General features: G+C 43.5%; 2 protein-coding genes across 2 annotated transcripts; both read right to left on the reverse strand.

The window, feature by feature from the left end:
- Positions 1–1,677: 1,677 nt before the first annotated feature.
- LOC121786611 (zinc finger MYM-type protein 1-like) lies at positions 1,678–3,282 on the reverse strand. The gene has a single exon (XM_042185250.1). It carries the CDS (start codon positions 3,280–3,282, stop codon positions 1,678–1,680), a length of 1,605 nt encoding a protein of 534 aa, XP_042041184.1.
- Positions 3,283–14,293: 11,011 nt separating this feature from the next.
- LOC121787691 (anthocyanidin 3-O-glucoside 6''-O-acyltransferase-like) lies at positions 14,294–15,805 on the reverse strand. Its single transcript, XM_042186504.1, has one exon. The coding sequence runs from the start codon at positions 15,773–15,775 to the stop codon at positions 14,408–14,410; it is 1,368 nt and encodes a 455-aa protein (XP_042042438.1). The 5' UTR covers positions 15,776–15,805; the 3' UTR covers positions 14,294–14,407.
- Positions 15,806–21,582: the final 5,777 nt, after the last annotated feature.

Consider the following 21,582-nt stretch of genomic DNA (forward strand, 5'->3'; position numbering starts at 1 on the left):
ACGTCGCCTGAAAATGTTGGCGTTGAACCGCGGCTCCTCTGCGAAGTAGTCTTCGTATAGGCGCTGATGTGCAGCTACGTGATCACGATCAATCGCTTGTCGGCGATGGACAACTGGCCGAGGTCGAGGTACCGCCGGCTGCAAGGCTCTTTGCATCCATTGGTCTATCCCGCGGTTGGTATATGCCTCAAACGCTTCGGCCATTCGACGTTCGTACTCCTCAGCGTCCCCCCCACTACCTCCACTACCATCTCCCGCGTTACTCATTTCTCGGTGTTGATCTTGTATAGAAATTAAGATAGAGAGAGTACTCGTTAATACAAGTGGTGCGAATGAAAATGAAGTGCAAATCGCGTATATATACTGTCTCAAAAATTTTAAAAAAAAAACAAAAAAACCGCTAGGCGATGCGCTGGGCGATCCCGACGCTGCAATGGGGCCGAGCGGATCGCCCAGCGCCCGTCGGCCGCCTAGCGCTAGGCGATTTTTAATTCCGAAAAACCGCTCGGCGGTTTTCGGAAGCTGCAATGGTTCGCCTAGCGACCGCCTAGCGCCGGCGCTCGGCTAGGCGGTGCGCTAGGCGCCATTGTGGATAGCCTTATGGTTTGTATGGTAGTATGGAACGGTGATATATTAATTGTAATATTAATTAATTCACATCTCTATAGGTGGAACGGTGATATATTAATTGTAATATTAATTAATTCACATCTCCATAGGCGGCGTTCGATTGGGTATATTAGACTAAATTGTGTCTCACCAAATCACTAATTCGATGTTTGGTTGCTGTAATCCAAATTAATCTCAGCCTGCAAGGCCCGTGGCAAGCCCATCTCAATGGTGGCATTTTCAGTGTTTAAGACATACAACTTTTATCGCACCACTAACCATCCGGTCAATTAATCTCTCTCTTAGTTGCTGTCATCAATTAAAACATAAAAATTGGTTAATTTAATAATCACCTGATTCATTCACAAGAATCAATACTAATTTTATCTTAGACAAAGCTCATCTTCAACTATCTCATATTATGTCTCATGACTATTTAATCTAACCAACTGAATCGGGCCATATTGTACTATTTCCTATACATTGTATATTTAACTGAAATAAATTTCCTTGAGATTTGACATAAATGAAAAATACAAACTTTCCGTCGTTTAGTAGGCAGTAGACGACAAGGCGATCACATGGGCTGATATTGCGGTCCATTCCCGATTCACGTGCCATGATAATATCCAATTCTCTTTTACATTTTCATTTTCTTAAAATCTCAGAGATAATTCGTAAATTATCACAATTATAAAAATATATTCTAATTTTTTTTGGTATAAAAAAGCGGGAGAACCCGAAAAATCTCAAAAAACAAATTGCCTATAATAGGAGACACCAAGTCTGTCATGCAGGCAGTGGTGGACGCAGGATTTTAACGATGGGTTCTAAAAATAATTTGTAATTTTTTAAATAAAATAATAATAATAAATAAATAATAATATTTAAATATTAAAGTCAAATACAATTATGTCATAACATTTCTCTTCGGTTCTTCATCTTTTAAAATTGCTGCATAGTAGTTTCATTAGTAACCTTAACAAACACTTCATTTTCAATGAAAGGAACTAGGCTATCTTGTTATAGTTGGTCTCCCATACTATTACGTAGAGAAGTCTTGATGAACTACATTGCTGGAAAAGCTCTTTCCACTGATGCAGTAGCAACCGACAAGATCAATGTCAACTTGATTAACAAATAAACCAATGGAAAATTTTCATGCTTTCTTGTAGAAACCATCGTCTGAGCAAGACCGCCAATCCCAACTACTTGTGAAAACTTTTCATCCATCCGCACATAAAAAATAAAGCTTTCAAGTTGATTTTCAAGCTCATACAAAGCAACTCCAGAAAATTCTAATTGATAATAACTAGCAAGGCGAAGTAGCTTCTCCAAATCAAATGCAGAAAATGAATCTCTAGGATCGAAACATGACATGCATAAAAGTAAGTCCGTGTTAACTTCATCAAAATGATGATTTAACTCTTGAGCTTGCATGTCAATCACAGAACAAAATAAATCAACTCGACAATAGTGGAGATTCTTCATTTTTTCAGCTCCGCGTTTCACTTTTCCTCGAGGTACAAACTCATCTTCCATGTCAAGCACAACTATCTCATATTTGTTACAAAACTTAGAAACTTCATTAAGCAATACTTCCCAACCTTTTTCCCTCATTACTTGCAAACATGTTTTTGCTACATTGACAAGATTCATTGCACTAACAATGTCTTGATTCTTTTTTTGTAGTACTTGAGAGAGTGCATGTGTGATTCCCAATATTTGCCTCATAAGATGTAATACAAAGACAAACTCAAAGCGATTAATAATGCCTGACACATAACCAGCTTCCGCCCTTTTTAAATCATCCTGACCATTCTCCCCAACATACTCGAGAACATCAACAATAGAAGAAAACAAACGTACCATGTTGATAAGAGTACCATAATGCGAACTCCAACGAGTATCTCCAGGCCGCTTTAATGACATCTCTTGATTCAATCCCCTCCCTGTGTCAATTTCTTCACTTGCAATCTGTTCTATAATATGCTCTCTTTGCTTTTCTCCAAGTATATCTCTGTGCTTACAAGAACTTCCAACAACATTACACAACCGAGCAACAATATTATAAAAAGATCTAATACTTACATGCTTTTTGGCAACAACAACAATTGTGAGTTGAAGCTGGTGAGCAAAACAATGTACATAGTAAGCACTGGGATTTCTCCTAAGTATCAAACTTTTCAACCCATTGAATTCTCCTTTCATGTTGCTTGCACCATCATATCCCTGCCCTCTCAAACTTGATACACTTAAATCATAAGTAGATAACAAAGAATCAAGTGTCTTCTCAAGTGAGGTCGCAACTGTGTCACTGACATGCACTACCCCAAGAAAACGTTCTAAAACACATCCATTCTTATCCATGTATCGCACCACAACACCCATTTGCTCTTTGACAGATACATCTCGACACTCATCAACTATTATGGAGAAAAAGTAATTTCCCATATCTTGTACAATAATTTTTGTTTTCTCAACAGCAAATGCATTTATGACGTCTTTCTGAATTCTCGGTGATGTTAGTTTGAGATTGTCAAGAGCATTTTTTAGTACAACACTAGATATCTCATCACTGCAAGAGGAAATAACTTTCAAAAGCTCAAAAAAGTTACCTTGATTCAAGGATTCTTTAGATTCATCGTGTCCGAGAGAAGGCATTCCTTGCATGATTAGATAACGAAGGTAAACAATCGTTGCATTTAATCTGCAGCGATAATCAAGCTTCGATTGTTTTGACTGCTTTGATAGAGAGACCTCAATGTGTTGAGCTTGATTCATCAAATCCTGACATGCTAATCTACACCGATTATGATCACTTGTATGACTTCCAACGTGATCTCTTAATCTTTCTTTCTTGCCCCAAGCCGTAAATCCCTTTGATACAAAGGCACCTTGTCCATTTCCATGGAGTCTTGAGAAAAGATAGCAATATAAGCAAAAAACAGCTTCCTTCGTAACACTATACTCCAACTAAGTCTTAAATTCATCAAACCAATGTGAGACAAATTTACGTTTTCGATTTCCAATACTTGTAGAATGGAAATTATGCTTACGTGGTTGACAAGGACCTCTTAGTAAATAAGCTCTACTAATTTCTTCTATTAAGTTTAGTGGATAACTCATTATGTCAGGTTGTTGCCCAGGATCACTTGGAAGTTTCTCTAAATCAAATTTATCTTTGTCTTCACTTAGGAACTCTTGAGGTTGGAGAAGTACGAGTTCATCCTCTAAATCAACTTTATTTTTGTCTTCACTTGGTAACTCTTGAGATTGGAGAAGTGGAGTGATAAGATTTTGTATCCTATCGATCAGCAATAGAGCACTCGAATGATTACGAAGAACAAGATAAACCCTAGTTGAGGTGCTAGGGGGCGATTTCCGCCAGAACCGGGAATGAGAATAAGTTTATACTTTATTTCTCAACGAATCAAAATACTAGAGAATTCTATAATTTATAGAATTCTAACCCTAAACCTATCTTGCTAATCAAGCAAGATAATTAAAATAAAAGATTACAAAAGATATGGAAAATAACTAAAGATAACTAACAAAAATAAAATAAAAGATATGCTGGATCAAGAAATATATTGGAGAGATCTTCCGCGATATTTGCTAAATCGATGACCCTATCATGGAGGTTCATTCGTTGACGAAGAAACCTCGGTAACATTAGAAACTTTCTTGAAAAAAATGATGCATTTACCTATATATAATAAAAATCACATAAATATATATAGAGGGAACATCTTTTTAGGTCCACAAACTTTGTCAAAGTATCATTTTAGGTCCGTGAACTTTGAAAATATCATTTTAGGTCCGTTAACTACAAGTTCATATCATTTGAGGTATTTTGAACTTTTTCCGAACGAAAATGCCCTTAAGGCCTTCAAAGGGCAATTTGGATAATTCTTTCGCCACTCATCTTGCGTCAAACACCTAGAGTCCGACAATTTTTTTACTACTATTTAATTCAATTACCATCCAAATTGAATTTAAATATAATTAAAATTTACCGTAAAAAATAGTAATATGTGTTAATTTTTCAATTATTAGATGACCAATTATATAGGGATAGTGAATTGCGACTTGATACTTTATTTTATTTTTTCAATCTAAACTGCATTTTAAGAATTTACTATAGGTGATTTGTGAATTATATTTAGTTTATTTGTCTTGAAATTAGATAGCTATTAATTTGGATGGTCATTCGGAGTATTATTTATATGAATTTCAAATTGGAGATTAATTACCATCTAAATTGAATTTAGTTATAAAAATTTGCCGTTAAAAATTGTTGGACTATAGGCTTCTGGTGCAAGATGAGTGGCGAAAGATGCGTTCCTGACTGGGAGCAGAGGGACGTATTGACGCATTGCCACTCTCTGGCATGTAGAGGACATTTCGGTCCCAAGAAGACGACGAGAAAGATTCTGGATAGCGGATTTTATTGGCCAACCCTCAACAAAGATGCCTACGAGTTTTGTAGAAGTTGTGAGCGTTGTCAACTGACCGGTGGAATATCCATGCGAGACGAAATGCCGCAAGTCCCGATCATTGTTTGTGAGTTGTTCGACATATGGGGGATGGATTTCATGGGGCCTTTTCCCTCGTCGTATGGGAACTTATATATCTTAGTTGCAGTTGACTACGTCTCCAAATGGGTAGAGGCCAATGCCACGAGCACGTGTGAAGCAAGGGAGGTAGCCAAGTTCCTCAAAAGTAACATTTTTAGTCGATTCGGAGTACCAAGGGCCATAATATCCGATCAAGGCACCCACTTCTGTAACCGCACCATCGAAGCCTTGATGAAGAAGTACGGTGTGCATCACAGACTATCAAGCCCCTACCACCCGCAAGCGAACGGGCAGGCAGAGATCTCTAACCGAGAGATAAAGAAGATTCTGGAGAAGACCGTAAATCCTTCCAGGAAGAACTGGAGTATGAGGTTAGAGGATGCTCTATGGGCATATCGCACAGCCTACAAAACCCCCACAGGAATGTCCCCGTACCGAATCGTTTTTGGAAAAATGTGCCACTTACCAGTGGGAATTGAGCACCGAGCATACTGGGCAGTACATTAAGTGAATATGGATGCTACAGCCTGTGAAGAGGAAAGGAAGCTGCAGTTGCAGGAGTTAGAGGAACTCAGATTGGAGTCGTTTGATTCAGCCATGTGGTACAAAGAGCGAACCAAATTGTGGCACGACAGGGAATAAGATTGCAACTGGCTATCATATACTAAGTGTCATATACTATCTAGAGACACGGAGTTTTGGGTTTTGGTTTTATAAACTAGACATAAATATAAACAAATATAAAAACAAAATAATACAAAGTAGACTAAAGAAAGTAGAGTTTTAGGATCCAACTACTATGACCTAGTGATGATTAATCTCACAGAACCTTTACCTTTATGTGTCTCCAGGATTATTAGGAAAGTCACGATTTTCAAATAAGCCCTCTCTCGAGTGCACTTATCCAGTAGATTAGACTCTAACTATCAAAGTCTCCTTCCAATAGATTAGATTCTAACTCCTTAAGTTCCTAAGACTCAAGCCCTCACAAAGGGTCCCCTCTCTCGAGTGCAGATAAACCTATGTGTTGTACTCGTTCCTTTTACCACGTAAAACTAGCTATCTCTCGATTAATCTAGTTAGACGGACATAGTTCTAAAGTTGGCCAGACAAAAGAACAATAAAAGCACAAGAACAAGCAAAACAATCACAAGAGCTAGAAAAAAGTTCAATTCAATCAATCAAAACATATTCATAATAGTTTTCACCAAAAAATCTACAAATGATGTTTAACTACTCATAGACAAGTAGTAAAAACAAAAAAAAAAGTATAAGACATGAAAGGAATTGATAAAACCCAAGGTTGAATCTTCAATCTTCAGTCTTCTCTTGCCTGGATCTGCAGAGCTCCGCTCCAATGGAAGATGGATGAATTATGTGTGGAAGATGGAATGGAAGAATGTATAAAGAGGGAGTAGGATTGAAGGCTCTGAGATAAAGATTATGAATTAGGTTCAGAGGTATTTATAGGCTGGAAAAAGGTTTATTTTTGATAAATTTCGTGCCCTACAAGAAATAGGAGAGATTTGGCTTCACAATATAATAATTTCTTTTCTTCCGTGAATTTCCGCCTAATTTCCGTCAGATTTTGACTGCACTGCGCGATGTTTGTAAAATGGCCATAAATTTCTCCACAGAACTCCGATTTAGATGTTTAAGGTATGCACGCGAAGGTCTTTCGAAGACGAAGAGACTGGTATCTTGTAGGCACTGATTGGACTTCAAAATCGCTTCCAGAATGGGCTCGAACAAAGGCTGCTGCACTTTGGCCTTTTTTTCACCTTTTTCTATCTTTTCTATCATTTATCAACAAACACGTCAAAAATACCAAATGTATAACATATGCAATTTAAGAACATAATTTGCATGATTGACATTTAAAATAAGTCAAATCTAGTTCTTAAAAACATGCAAAATCTGTGTTTGTCAAGAGGAAAGGAAGCTGCAGTTGCAGGAGTTAGAGGAACTCAGATTGGAGTCGTTTGATTCAGCCATGTGGTACAAAGAGCGAACCAAATTGTGGCACGACAGGAATCTGAGGACCAAAGAGCTTCATGTTGGGCAGAAAGTACTACTCTTCCAGTCGAGGTTGAAGCTCATGCCTGGAAAACTCAAGTCGAAATGGACAGGGCCTTATGTCATCACCGTACTCCGTTCTAATGGAGCGGTGGAGATTTCAGGGAGTCTTCCTAACTCTGAACCCTTTATTGTGAATGGGCATAGGCTGAAGGTATTTAGGGCCAATAGTGATGTGGCTGTAGTGGATGAGATCCCACTGCAACCACATACTCAGGTTTCATACTGACCGGTAGGATGGTGATTGGAATTCCACTAGGCTAGCTCCTTTTAGCTTATTGTACATATGCTGGCAAAGTAGAATTCAATTTTTCCTAAGGAAGATGTAAATATGGTACATATGAGGTAGTTAATTAATTTGAACCTTTGCATGCTAGTTAATTTAAGAAAATCTAAAAATATTTTTAGGACCTCAAATGTTAATTGGGAGTATGTACTGACCATCAGAACACCATTTTGGTGAAACACCCCAATTTATTTAAGTGTCCTTTTTTTTACTTTGTTTCTACTCCAGGAAAATATAGGGGGAAATCATTATAGGGCAGGATTTGAATTTGGGGCTTGCTGCAGCTTTGCAGGCGGGCAGCGACTGAAAAGAGGCGCGTGGTGCAGTGAAAGGACTGGCGACATTCAATCAGGAGACCGCTAGCTAAACCGTCCCTCACACTAACCGCCAACCTAGAACCGCCTATCACCGGTTACAAACCCCAACTACCCTTTTTCCACCCCATAACTGAACCGTCTCTCCCATTTTTTATTTCACAAACCCTCATTTTTTCCATTTCTCTCTGCATTTTCCCACCATCACTCCACAAAAACCACCACCCACATTCACCCAAGAAATCACAGATCTAAACCATGGGAAAGAAAGCATGGGCAACAAAAATCAAACCCACTTCAACCCGCAGGGAAGAAACTCCTGAATCACCACTGCCGCGGGTTGAACGACCTCCGAACCCGCCATCTCCGGCGCCAGTTCCTCAGGCGCCGACGATGATTTCTTTAGACGCTATGGCGGAGTTTCTGCGACTACAAGACCCTAATCGGGACAGGACAGCGGTGTTGGCTGGTTTCAGTTAAATAGGGGGAGCAGGGGACGCGACCAGAGGAGCCCCATCTGAACCGAATGTGCAATCCACGGTACAACCAACTGTTTCCATTCCGATTTCTGCCGAAATTCCACCAGAAAGAAAATCTCCATCGGTAACCGTACCGCCAGAATCTTCGGAACCCTCCCAAACTCCACAACAAAGTGATTCGATGGAGGTTGACCTCATATCCGCCCATTACGATTCCGACTCAGATGAACGTGAAGCGAGGAAGAGTAGGGAACAGGGGAGCCTACAGGGAGACGATGAACCAGAGAAAATGCCGGCGGCGGGGACCGTTTCTCAAGGGACGGCGATGGAAGAGATAGATTTAAATGAGACGACCAAGAAACAAGGCCTAATGACGGATGACGAATTCCAGGCGATTTTGGATGGAGTAAACCAGAGGGAAGATGATACTGCCACGATGGTTGAGGATCTGAACCTCACATCTAGGGCAGTAGGAGAAGATGAAGAAGGCAGGGCAGGAGAGAAAGAGCCAGAGTCACTGACTCTGGCTCATCCTCATCCTCATCATCGTTAACTCCTCTCCGTCATCCTCTTGACTGCCTAAAGACGAGGATGACGGAGAGGAAGCCAGATATCAAGTACAAAGGAAACGAAAGGGGAAGGCCCCTATAAAGAAGAAGTTCAACAACAAGAAGCCACGCACAGTGAACATAGGCATCGTTATCACAGAACCAGCTCAGAGAACCCCACCGCACCGTCAAGGGGCAGACGGCAGCGACTACGCAGCCAGTGAAGATTCAGACTCCGAAAGTGATATCTCCCTGGAGGACGAGGAATACAGTGATCAACAGCTTCCGCACGATCATCGGGAGCTAGTACATCCCGCGGTAGAGAGACTGAGGTACCGGCGCTGGACATTGGACCTCACTGATGATCTGGTGGAGGAGATGAAGCTTTTCAACTCGAAGGAGCTACAAAAAGTTTTCGATAGCAAGGATGAAGGGAGTAAGCAAGTGAAGAGCGGAAAGGTACTTCATATTCCTTCTTTAGATGAGTTGGGTGCCCACGAGCAGTTTCTCTCTTATTTGCATGCGTTAGGATTCGAATGGTTGTTGGAGAATGGAGATCCGAGTGTCCCGGTTAGATTAGCGAAAGAGTTTTTCACAACCTTTAGGTTTAAGGTCACCAATGATCTAGATGAGGAATGTATCAGTTTTAGGCTGTTTGGCGGAGAGATACGGATGAATCTGATTGAGTGGACCGTGCGTCTGGGAATGTGCAGTTTGGAGGAGGCCATAGGGCCTGAGTGGAGAAGTAGGGAGCGGGGAATTCCCCGCAGACATGTGGAATTTGAGCCCCAGGAGGCATGGGAGGAGTTAACTCACCCAGCCTCTGGAGAATTTGCATCCACTCTCTCTCGCTCAATCCATTTCAATAACCCAATCCTACGCCTAGTCCAGCTTCACTTGGACTTCAATTTGTTGGGGCAGTCGAACTCCGCGGTAAGAACATCAATGACAGAGTTATACCTTCTGTGGTGCGCGAAGCACGGTAGGAAATTACATCTAGGATTCTGGACAGCGTACCAATGCCATCTAATTGCCACCCACCCAGCGAGAAACCTCACTCTCTGCCATACCTTGGGAGTGTTCATCAGAAACAACATCATCATCACGGAGGCCGAAGACTTATCCGACCAGATCATGGTGGATCCTCCTGGTCTCTTTGATACACCTTTGTTCGTCCGAACGAACACCGTTTACATGAGGCAAGGCGTGCCACGTTTCTATGCATTGGGAGAAGAAGCTATACGGACTGGGTGATCTGCAGCACATCCGGGAACACAAGATCAGGAGCAGAGACAGGAAAGGCTAGAGAAGGAGTTGGCGGAAGAGAATCGAAAAGCAAGAGCAGAGTTAAGCCGTTTGGCAACTGTGATGGAAGGAATCTTGAAAGAGTTGGGAATCGGAAAGTTGGTCCGTGAATCTGGACCGAGTGGCCACGGAGGCCGAACTAATGAACCACGAGTATCAGAGGAGATAGTACCCGAGACGAAAGAAGCAGAGCAGAAAGAAGAAGCGGAACAAGAGGAAGAAGATGCCGAAGAGTCGGCAGAATCTGGGAACAAGCAGTCCGAGAATGAGGAGGAACAACCGGAAGAACCACCTGCACCACAACCTGCCCCGCGAAGGAGCAGGAGGAACAAGTGACCACCACCCCACCTGACCAATTAGTTTTCTTTTTATTTTCAGTTTTTAGTTTTCGTATTTTAATTGTGTTTTGCTGTTTTTTAGGTAGTATAATCTGTGTAGTACGTGAGCAAACCCCTTTCATAACACTTAACCTACGCAATAGTCTAAGTGTGAGAAGTAAAGGGTTTGCTATTTTTGGCGCATGTGTTTGTGTTTTCTGTTTTCTTTTTCGTATGCATGTCAACTCACACTTAGCCTATTATATAGTCTAAGTGTGAGGAGTTTGTTGTATATATATGTTTAGGTTTGATGGTTTCTGTTTAGATTTTAAACTCTCTCACTTAGCCTATTATATAGTCTAAGTGTGGGAAGTTTTTAGTATAAGTATGTCTTGTTGTGTTTTGGTATGTCTGTGTGTCAGCCATACTGGCCATTACCTTTTTTCCACTTCACAGCCTCATCTGAGGGCAGACACATGTGAAGTGGGATGGGGGATGCAATGGCCAGTATGACATGTGTACATATGTGTTATCTGTGTTTAAGTGTTTGTGTAGTGTGTATGTCTAGTTTTTTATTTGATTGGGCTTAAAACTCAACTGTCTCGAACTGACGGTGAGGGGAATTGAGGGACATATGACATGCTGGAAAATGGAAACCACCCCCCCTTAGTATCTCCTAGTCAGTATAGATGATGCGAGTATGAGAGAAAAGCCCACACTTAGAGCCCAAACACAAAAGTCCTCTTAAAATGTGAGTTAAAAGCCTAAAGTGGAACCACTTTCTACTAATTCAGAAAAGAAAAGAGTGGCTGCCACAAGGTGCCTAGGGTAAAGTGACCGCCTGTAGCAACACTGAAGGCAGTAGGAACCCCCCCCCAAAAAATATATTTTCCAACCCTTAGAACCTCACTTTCTAGCCATATATACCCAGATATAACCCCTAGCCTCTGGAATTGTGTGTGTGCGAGGCATAAGGCAAGAAAGCAACTGGTCAGCAAGACATACAAGAAGAAAACCAAGTGGAAGAAATAGAGAGGCAAGGAGAAAATGACTAGGAAGAGATTCCAGGCCCCAAAAAGATAAGAAGGAATAAGGGTGGCGAAGCCACAGAAGAAAATGAGAAAATCCGAAGAAAATGGTCGAAAATACTTGACCACAAAAAGAATGAGAAGGAATAAGGGTGGCAAAGCCACAAGACGCTACTGACCAGTTGGCAAGCAACTTTGGAAAAAGTCCAGCCAAGCAGAAGTGGCAGCCGAAAGCCTGAGCGCACACAGTTCCCCGCATCAGAATAAAGTAATGATTTTTAAACCTTAGGGCCTTAGGAACAACCACCCCAGACACTATAACCCAATAGCCCCGTTACAAGCCTAAAAGACCTTCAGTAGCCGCACGTGAGATCTAAGTCCGAAGCATCTGTGGTTCAACGCTATGAGAGAATACAGTCCTAACATCCCCAGTGAGGAGTGAGCTACTGAGAGAATCCAGTGTTAAGCCGAGAGAGTGGGTGATCTTGACAAGCGGATGTACTAACTGGGAAGAAAAGGGGGGGCGGCGGAAATTCAAGGCTGTCTAAGGCTGGATTGCACCTGATCCCAAGGGGAGAGATGGTTGAAAATATAGCCCAATTGAGTTGTGTTAATGTGTTTAAGTGTCTTTAGTTCTGTTTATGTGTATGTGTTCGTGCTTATGTGTTTTTCTTTGCGCCATAGTTTAGGGTCTAGGTTAGGATAGAGTCGGTCAGGGGAGTAACCAAGCTAGAATTCAACTTACTTGTTTTGTTGTTCTTCACCCCTGAGGACAAGCATGTGGTAAGTGTGAGCAGTTTGATAAGTCGTATTCTAGGCCTTGGTTACTGGTCAGTATAATGTGCATAATTGGAATATATCTGCAAAACAGTTGCTAAAGTGTGCAGAGAAGTGTTCTAGCCAGTATGGGAATGTTAGGAGAATTCAGGTGAGAAGGGCGTCATGATGTTGCTATCCTGACCAGTATGCATGCCAAAAAGGCTCGAGATGGAGAAGAAGGATAGCTGGGAAGATCAGCCGCAAGCAAGGGGGCAAAAGAGTCATTTCATGTTTGAAGTCTACCCTAAAAATCAAGGGAGGCCTCCCTATAAAAGGAAGCCACTTGGAGAGAGAAAAAAAAAGAGTTAGTTCATCCACTCATACACTTAGTTAGCAATCTCTCTTCGGTAGATCAATCCTTCAGCATTATCCTTCATATTCTCGTTCCTCGCCGACAGCCATGGTCACCTGAAGCTCATCAGTTCGCCGGAGTTCCACATCCCTTCGTTCCAGTCAGCGTGTTTCGTAGTGTTAACAGTTTCATCACCCGGAGTGGCAAACAATCTTTATTTGCTTTCTTAGTTAATCACACTTTGTTTTCTTACGTTTGATTTGCTGCACTTTCAATATTTGCTTACTTTGCAGTCTTAGTTGTGATCCAAACGTTTCTTTGATATGAAGTTGTTTTTGTGCTTCGGTTCTTGTTCTTTTCTGCCTAGATAGCTTAATTCCAGTAGTTACGGTAATTTCTAGTTGTTGCGAGCATGTTTCCATTTCCGAAATGATAGATCTGAGTTCTTGAGTTCAGTTTGCTGGTAGATTTTAAATCTGAAATGGTTAAATGTGAAAGCCTAGTTTACGTAGTTTCTACCACCTTGCATGTCACCCTGTAAGTTTAGCTGCAGTTTCGGTATTTGATCTTTTGATTTGAGGTTATAATTGTAGATTTGTGTTCATGAAGTTGTTAATCTGTGTTTCTATGGTGATAATTCTGAATTCGCTGATCTGATTTGATTCATGTTGAAGAAGACAACATCTCCATCCAACTTTTGGACCACTTTTGTTTTTTAACCACTTTTTACTTTTGTCCTTTACTTTTCAGCAGTCACTTTTCAGATCTTTAGGCCTAGTCACCTAACTACATCTTTTCCTCTGATATTCCGTTTAGCCTTTTATAGTAAACTCGTACTTTCCATATATTTCCTGAAACCTATGCTCCCCACTTTCCACGTACACAGCTACATGTCAATCATCTTTCTCCTGCCTCCTAGTCAGTAGAGTAACATCTTAAATTCCAGCCTAGATAAAGTCTCAACCCAAAGCGTGGTAGCTAACCAAACCTTTCCAGAATTTCACCACAATTCCCAAAGCGCATTCATCTCTGTGGAATTCGACCCTTACGTCCACTATACTAGTCAGTAGAAGTGGGTTGATGAATTATTGATACCAGGTTCAGGCATAGCTGGGGTTCCATCCTGATCAGTAGGATACATCATGTGCTCGACACGACACCTGACACAAACCTGCTCTTTCACCGGCCAACGCGCCTCACCAAACATCGAACTATTGGGACTTGAAACCATTTCGTAGTAAATGTGAGTTTTGGGAGTGAAATCGTGAAATGAAATGTTACAAATGAAGGTGGGGTAGGGGTATTTATACAAAAAATAAAAAACGCTTGCCATCGTCCGCCGAGCCTATAATGGGGCGCCCGATGGCGCGGACGATGGCCTATCGTCCGTGCTTCTTCCGCGGACGATGCATCGGAGGTGGGCGTAGCCATCATCTAACTCAATATCGCCATGTTACTCATGTTTCTTTATTTGTGGTACAGTTAAGTTCACTGTATAGCTAGGTTTTCATTGTTGATTTAAACACGTAGTTTGGAGGAAGTGATTGAATGACTCGTGTTTAATTTGTATACATTCCTTGCTATGATATTCATTTATGGTTCAATTAATTTTTAACTAGTTCATGACTTGTAGTAATACATTACAGATAAGATATATGATTTTATTGAATAAGATGAAGATAGATAGTCGAACAAAGAAGTAATTCCAGTCGACTCCTCCACCCACTACACAATCAAATAAAAACACATTACTACTAATCACAAGCAGCAGGCTTAGCAATATAAGAATCAAAAGCCTTCATGATATGATTAGGCAAAGACATACAAACTTCCAATCCTCCTTCAAAATCCCTCGCTTTACAAAGCGTCATAGCGTATTTCTCCCCATCCACCGATAATATCTCCTGCTTCCTCGCTTTGCCCCACCCGAAATCCGCCCCGTATTGATTCATCCGGGTAGTCCCCGCTACCGAGAAGAATGACTTCTGCACCGCTTCCCGAATCTCCCCTGACCACTTCTCCACGCTTTCCAGAATCTTCTTATCGCTCGTCCTCTTCTCTATCGCCTCCGCCGCCGCCTTCGCCGCCGCGAACATCCCCTCCTCTCCGCCCAGCTCCCGCCGCCCGATCCTCGGCAGCGCGAAGGACAGGCAGTTTCCGAAGTAGTTCCCCGGCACCGCCGGATCCAAACGCGGCCGTAGATCGATCGGAATCAGGAAAAACGCGTCGCCGTCGTCGTTGTCGTTGTCTGCTGAAACAGATCTGAGTGATTTCGCTAAAGTAGACCAGATGTAAGCTGCGATTGCAACGAAAGATGTGATGCGAGTTGAATTCGGAAGCTTCTCCTGAATCGAGCTCTTCAGTTTTTGAATCTGCGATTGGGTGAAAATGTAGGTCGATCGAATGCGATTCGTCGGCATGGAAGGGTGGCGCGATTGCAGCGGCATTCTCTGAGCGTTTTTCCAGTAAAGCGAGTCCAATTTCGGAGGGTAATTAATCAATGATCGGTCAAAAACCGGCAGAGATTTGCAATTTTGAGCAACCAATTCTTCATCGCCATCTCCTCTGCTGATCGCTGACCAGCTCGACAGAAAACTGAGGAACGACGGCGCGTCGCTGACGCAGTGATGCGTCGTGATTCCGACGCAGACGCCGCGGCCGGGGAAGAGAGTCAGCTGCACGGCGAAAACTTTCATCAGTTTCCGATCGGACTCCTCGACGATCGGCGGCAATTGAGGGACGTAATTGTAGTATTTATCAGCCGATTGATTATAATTCCCGACGAAATCGTAGAAATCCTCGCCGGATTCGGAGACGGTTACAGGAACGGAGTCGCCGGAGCGGAACCGGTAAAACGGCATGTCCTCGAGCGAGGAAGGGTAGACGAGGTGGGCGGAGAGGGGGAAGAAGTGTTTGAGGGTTAGAGAGAGAGATTGTTTGAGTTTTGGAACGACTGTTTGAAGGAAATGTGGGTTGGAGCAAGGGAATTCGTAGAAGATAAGCTGGAGCATGGGGTGGAAATGCAGCCAGTTGATGTCGAAGAATGTGAGCGGCAGCGTTTGATCCGGCACCGATCCCGGCGGCGGGGCGACAAGGCAGCTTTCGAGCACGGTGATGGCCATGGCGGTGGGGTTTTAGTTGTAGATTGAAGAGTTTAGCTGTGTGTTATTTAAAGTAGATTATTGTTCCGTTTTTTTTGGTGTGTGTTTCTACTCACCATTCTCAAATGTTTTGACGACCGACGAGCGGCGCGTGTGTGGTTTCGAATTTTAGGTAACTAACTATCCACGTAGAATTTTGGTGGATGCCTCTCACGTGCAATTCATGTTTTAGACATAAGACTTCATTTGATTTAATATTGCATCATAATTTTATTTATATACTTATTAATTAGTTGTTTGATTAATCCATTTTGATATTAAAAAAAAGCGTGCAAGAGGTTAAGAATAGTAGATAGATGCATAAAGGAAGTCGAAAACGCAAGCATAAACATGCCAACACAATCACCCACTCGATTTGAACAAAGCCAACCTACCCGGAGAAAGTCACATTCAACACGATTCATAATTCATATCCACATTTCGTCTAGGAGCTATGAGATCAATCAGTTAAAGCATTGTATAAGGATTTTAAGAAAGGCGAAGTCGAAAGATTTCTCCACAAGGCTTAATCTTGTTTTTTTAAGCTACTTGTCTATGAGTTATTAAACTCTTAAAATTCTATGCTCCGAGAATAATTGACTCGAATATTTTTCCAATTATTTATTTAACGTGTGTACCTCGTCTGATTCGAATACTTTTTTCTTCAATTATTGAATGATCTTTGTGTTTCTACAAAACTCAAGAAATGATTATTAACCCTTAACATAGGAATTAGCAACACTAAATCAACAATAACGTCCAAGCCTGTTTTTGACTAAGTGTAATGGCATGAAGGATCTAAGAGCATCCACAATGGCGCCCGTCCAGGCGGACGTCCGGCCGGCGTGCCGGAGTTTCGCGCGGGATGTCCGCCATTGTGCAGCGGTGACGCGGATACGGACGTCCGCTGCGGCCACCGGAGTTCCGCGGCGTTCCCAGGACGTCCGTCGCGACGTCCGCAATGTTGCGACGTCTTCAATTATTCTTTTGCGACTTGATTAAAGGCGATGGGCTCAAAGTTTTCGTTATGATTGAGTCTAGGTGCTGGAAAACTCGCAGATGAACTTTGACAAACTGTTTCCGATTTCACAGAGACTGTATTGACAATCTCTCGTCCTGTAGGTTGCTGCACTGTGGCCGGAAACTTTCCTTCATTCCCTCTCAGCTCGCCCAAAGACATGGCCACCTGAGATAACTGCTTTGTAAGCACCTCGAGTGCAGCCCTCTGCTCTTTCTGAGTCTCTTGTATTTCTCGCATTGCATCTTGGGGCTAATGCGAGATCATCACATCTCCTGGACCTTCAAATTGTTGTTTGTTATATCTCTGATTAAATCGACCTCCTCCATAGCCTTGCTGATAGTAACCGGAAGGTCCATACTGCTCTGGCTGGTTCTGGGGGGAAATGATTTTGCTGGCTCCCTTGGAAGTACGGTGAGTTCCCTTGGGGTTGCTGGTTTCCTCTTTGGTACTGCGGGACATAATTCACCATTTGATTGTTCGACTGCCTTCCATGATTGCTAAACTAAGGGACTTGGTGCTGGTACCCTCAGTCTCCTTCTGGTTGTCGACTTGACCAGTTAGACTGTCCTCCACTTGACCAGTTAGATTGTCCTCCACTTGACCAGTTCCCTTGAGGTTCATTTGACCAACCTGCCTAACCTCCCTGCATTTTGTTCCCTCCAATGTTTGGCCTCTTCTGGATTCGAGCAGGCCAGTTTGGTAGCCCGTCAGAGGGTTGTATCTGCAGTGTCGAGGGTCGTGGTGGTTGGCTCTGATTCTGATCAGTCCATCTGAATTTGGGTGGTCTCTCCATGGGGCATCTCTCTGTTTTCCCTGGATCCAGTTGCCATTTGTTTTCCAGTGGCCAACGGTATTTACTTGGGCTTGCGGTTCTACCTCAGGGGGAACTCGCAATAGTAGTAGTGATGTTCTTCTGGTGGGGACGGTTGCGGCACATACTGCATTTCCTTTGGTGCAGGTGGTGGACGTGGTCTGGCTTTCTCTACTGCCTCCAGCAGTTTCTTTTCCATCTGCTCAAACCGAGCCTCCAACTTTTTATCATTGCGCGCCTCTGCTGCGTGCACTGCCCCTCTTCTATACTGTCCTCGGGATGTCTCGTACGACCGCTTGGCTTCAATAAGCCGCTCCAGGATGTTTTTGGCTTGGCTGAATGGGGGTTTGAGAAATTCCCTTGGGCTGCGAGGTCGAGATCATTCTTGCTATCCACAGTGAGTCCGCCATAAAAGATCGAGTAGATCTCCCGCTCCCCCAGCTTGTGATTGGGGCATGTTTGAAGCAACCCTTGAAATCTGTCCCATTATTGGCCGAGGGGTTCATCGTACTCCTGTCTGGCTTCTGTAATCTCTCTTTTCAGGGCACTCGTCTTTGATGCTGGAAAGAAGCGATCTAGGAATATCATGCGGAACTCAGCCCAGGTCCTGATGGATCCTTCTGGCAGTCTTGACAGCCAGACACCCGCATCGCCCTTCAAAATGAAGGGAATAACTTTGAGCCTGTAATCTTCGGATGTGGATCCAGGCGGCACGGGCTGAATATCACATTATCGGCAGAACTCCTCTAGGAAGGCGTACGAACACTCCTTCGAAATACCGTATAAGTGGGATAAAACGGCCAGTACTCCCGATTTAATCGCGATGGTCCGCATCCCAGGAGTAGCGACAATGACATGTGTGGGCTCCTTCTCATCATGAGCGTGCAGAGAGCCAATCCCGGAGTCGTCAGCGACAAGGGCCATCTCTGCTAGTGGTGGTTGTGTGTTCTGTTCAGCGGCTGCCGCGACTTCTAATGCTGCTATATAACGAGTGGTGACTACGCCGGCTTCCTGGACTCTCCAATATGCGTTAGTCTCTCTGTATAGAAAGGGGTGATTCCAGTGTCCACCGCGTTGGTACCTTCTCATCAACAGTGAAAAACAAAATGAGAAAACAAGGAAATAAGATTATATACACCTACGCACTACGCACAAACATAAAGTAACACCAAGCTTCCCCGGCAACGGCGCCATTTTGGAAGGCCTCGAGAGGGGCTCGAGTTCGGACCAAGTTATATTGAAAATAACTAAACCGATTGGATCAGTTAACAAATGTCGTTGCCACTTGATCGATTCAAACTCATTTTCGCTCGTTTCCTACCAATGTAATTTGTAAACTCCCAATTTTGCACTACTTTAACAGTAAATCGGCAAGTTCGGGGTCGATCCCACAGAGAAGTTGGTGTGTCGAGAGTGTGTGTAGTGAACAGGGGATTGGCTGCTGCCACGCTTTAATTTCAGAGTTTTTTAACTACTGTTTTTACTCTAGGCAGAATTAAACTAGCTAGCTTGATCAACGGAATTTTAACTACTGGGTCAAGTGAATTGCAGGTGAAAACGTAAAAGTAAATGCGAGGATGAAAACATAATAACTTTGATTAAACTAAACTTAGAGCAGTACAACGTGAAATTGAAACTAAGCTAATACTTCGGAAAATAAGAAAGCAAGTAAAACCGAGAAGAATCTCGGCGGGTAATTTAGGAATACGCCGACAGATAACAAGTATTCTGCAGCGCTTATTTAATTCCCCTTTCTAACTACACATTACTTTATCTGAGTTAAGCTATTCTAGAGAACTGGACTAAGCTAGAGAACTAAACTAAGCTAAACTAGACGGAAAGTAAAAGATCGGATTCCTTTCTTGTGGTGGCACATCATCTATTTATAGGTTCGACTTCGACCTCCAGCTGGATAACGATCTTGACAGGGAATATTCGCTTATGCTGAGAGTGAGCGACTCATTGATTGCTATGTGCTTCCCTTCTAGAACGACGATGCTTTTCAGTAACAAATTCGTGACTCAGCCCCGTCCTTGCGTCTCATATGCCAGCATGTGTCCCCTTCTAGAACGTCGTCCTTGATAACAGAATGGTGCGCCTCATCCAGCTCATTTCCTCATGTGTTCTTCTTCTAGAAGCCAGCGGTCCCCGCCTAACTGCTTGATTACTCCCCCTTAATCAACTTCCCCCGATTTTTGGCCTTTTATCGCCTTTTGTACTTACTTGATCAGTTCAGATTTGCTACCTTGGTCAAGCGGCATTTCTGCACCATTAACACTTGTTTTGCGCGATACACCGATCAAATAGCACACATTTTACCCATAAACCGATGCATGAAATATGCCTTATCAGAAAGCAACTACTTTTGTCATGGGAAGCTCGTATGGAGGAATGTAACTCCACTGCGTGCAAAACTCCTCATTTGGTATCCTACAAGGCATACTAAATACTAAGGCCATCCACAACGCTGTTCCTATACGGTTCCTAAACCGTTCCTTAAACTACTATTTGCGGGCCCCACTGTACTTTTTTACTCCATTCCTTAACTAAGGAACGGAACCTGCAACCCTCCGTTCCTTAACCGTTCCTTAAATTACTATTCATTCAATTTCATTTTTTATTTTTATTTCCAACCCAATTCAATTAAAACAAACACACTTTATTAAAAAACACACAACATTAAAAAAAATTACAACTTAAACTTAAAAAAAATAAAAAACACACAATTAAAATCCTAAAAAATAAAAAACACACAATAAAAAACACACAATTAAACGTGGGAAAATAAAAAACTACTCTGCCGGCGAATCATCCTCCGGAGGTTGTCGAGGTTTAGGGGGAGTCGGAAGGCCAAGTTGTGCTGCCATATGCACAATTCCGTTCCACCAGGCCGTGAATTGGGTGTACGAGAAGCGGGAAGTGTCCGCCATTGTGGCGGTTATGTACGCCACCATAAGTGTGTCCGAGCCTCCCCGCGAGCTCGATCCCGAGGCCGGCTGGCTTGATTCGCCTCGGCCCTTCCTCGCTCTAGCCGCCTTCGCTGCCTTCGTCCCTTGCGGCCGACAGCGCCCACGGTTGGATCCCCCGTATTCGTCGGGCGTTGGATACCCCGTACCCCCAAACACCTGCGGTTCACTCTCGCTGGCCTCACCAGTGTCACCAGACGAGTAGTTGCCGGTCGCCGTGTACTTCGTGCGCTTTGAGGTTGAGCCCGAGCTCGAGCGGACACCGCCGGACCACCTTTCCTCGTCCTTGACGAGCTGCCAAATATCAACAAATTTGAACTGTAGACCGGTGTCCTGGTGGAAGGCGCGCAAAGCCGCCCTCAGAATGTCGGCGCCCGAAGCTCCGCTTTGGTAGTATGCCGCTTCGGCCGAGTAGATGCCGCATAATATTTTGACCTGTACGTCGACTCGACGAAAGTGAGCACGGAGCATTGTATATTTGCGCTTCCGGGCCCCTTTCGGCTTAGTCTGGTGGTAGACATCACAGACCTTTTCCCAGAAGCACTTGGCGGCTTGTTGATTCCCGACGATGGGATCGTACGAGACGGTGAGCCAGGCGTTGTACACTGCCTTTGTTTCTTCGTTGCTGTACGGATGCCGGCCCAGATCCTCCGGTTCATCCTCCTGTTCCTCCTCGGCCGCCTCAGACGCAGCCCTGGAGCTTCCACCGCCTCGGCCTCCTCCCTGGGTGGGTGCAATGGGGATATCCTCCCGAATCTGAGACAATCCCTGAGAAGGCCGCGAGGCAGAGGGTCGAGCATATGCATCCACATCGAAAGTGGGTGGTTGGTACCCACCCGGCGTGACCGACCCCTGGGTACCCGGCGTCGACGAGCTGGAACCACCAAGTGTGTTGTACATGGTCTCCCAATCGCCGAACGCGTTGAGATCCCACCCACCGGAGCCGCCACCGCCGTAGTTGCCGTCGCCGGACATTTTTTGAAGAGATTGA

Source organism: Salvia splendens, chromosome 22, assembly GCF_004379255.2.
Source record: "Salvia splendens isolate huo1 chromosome 22, SspV2, whole genome shotgun sequence".
NCBI classification, from domain to species: domain Eukaryota; kingdom Viridiplantae; phylum Streptophyta; class Magnoliopsida; order Lamiales; family Lamiaceae; genus Salvia; species Salvia splendens.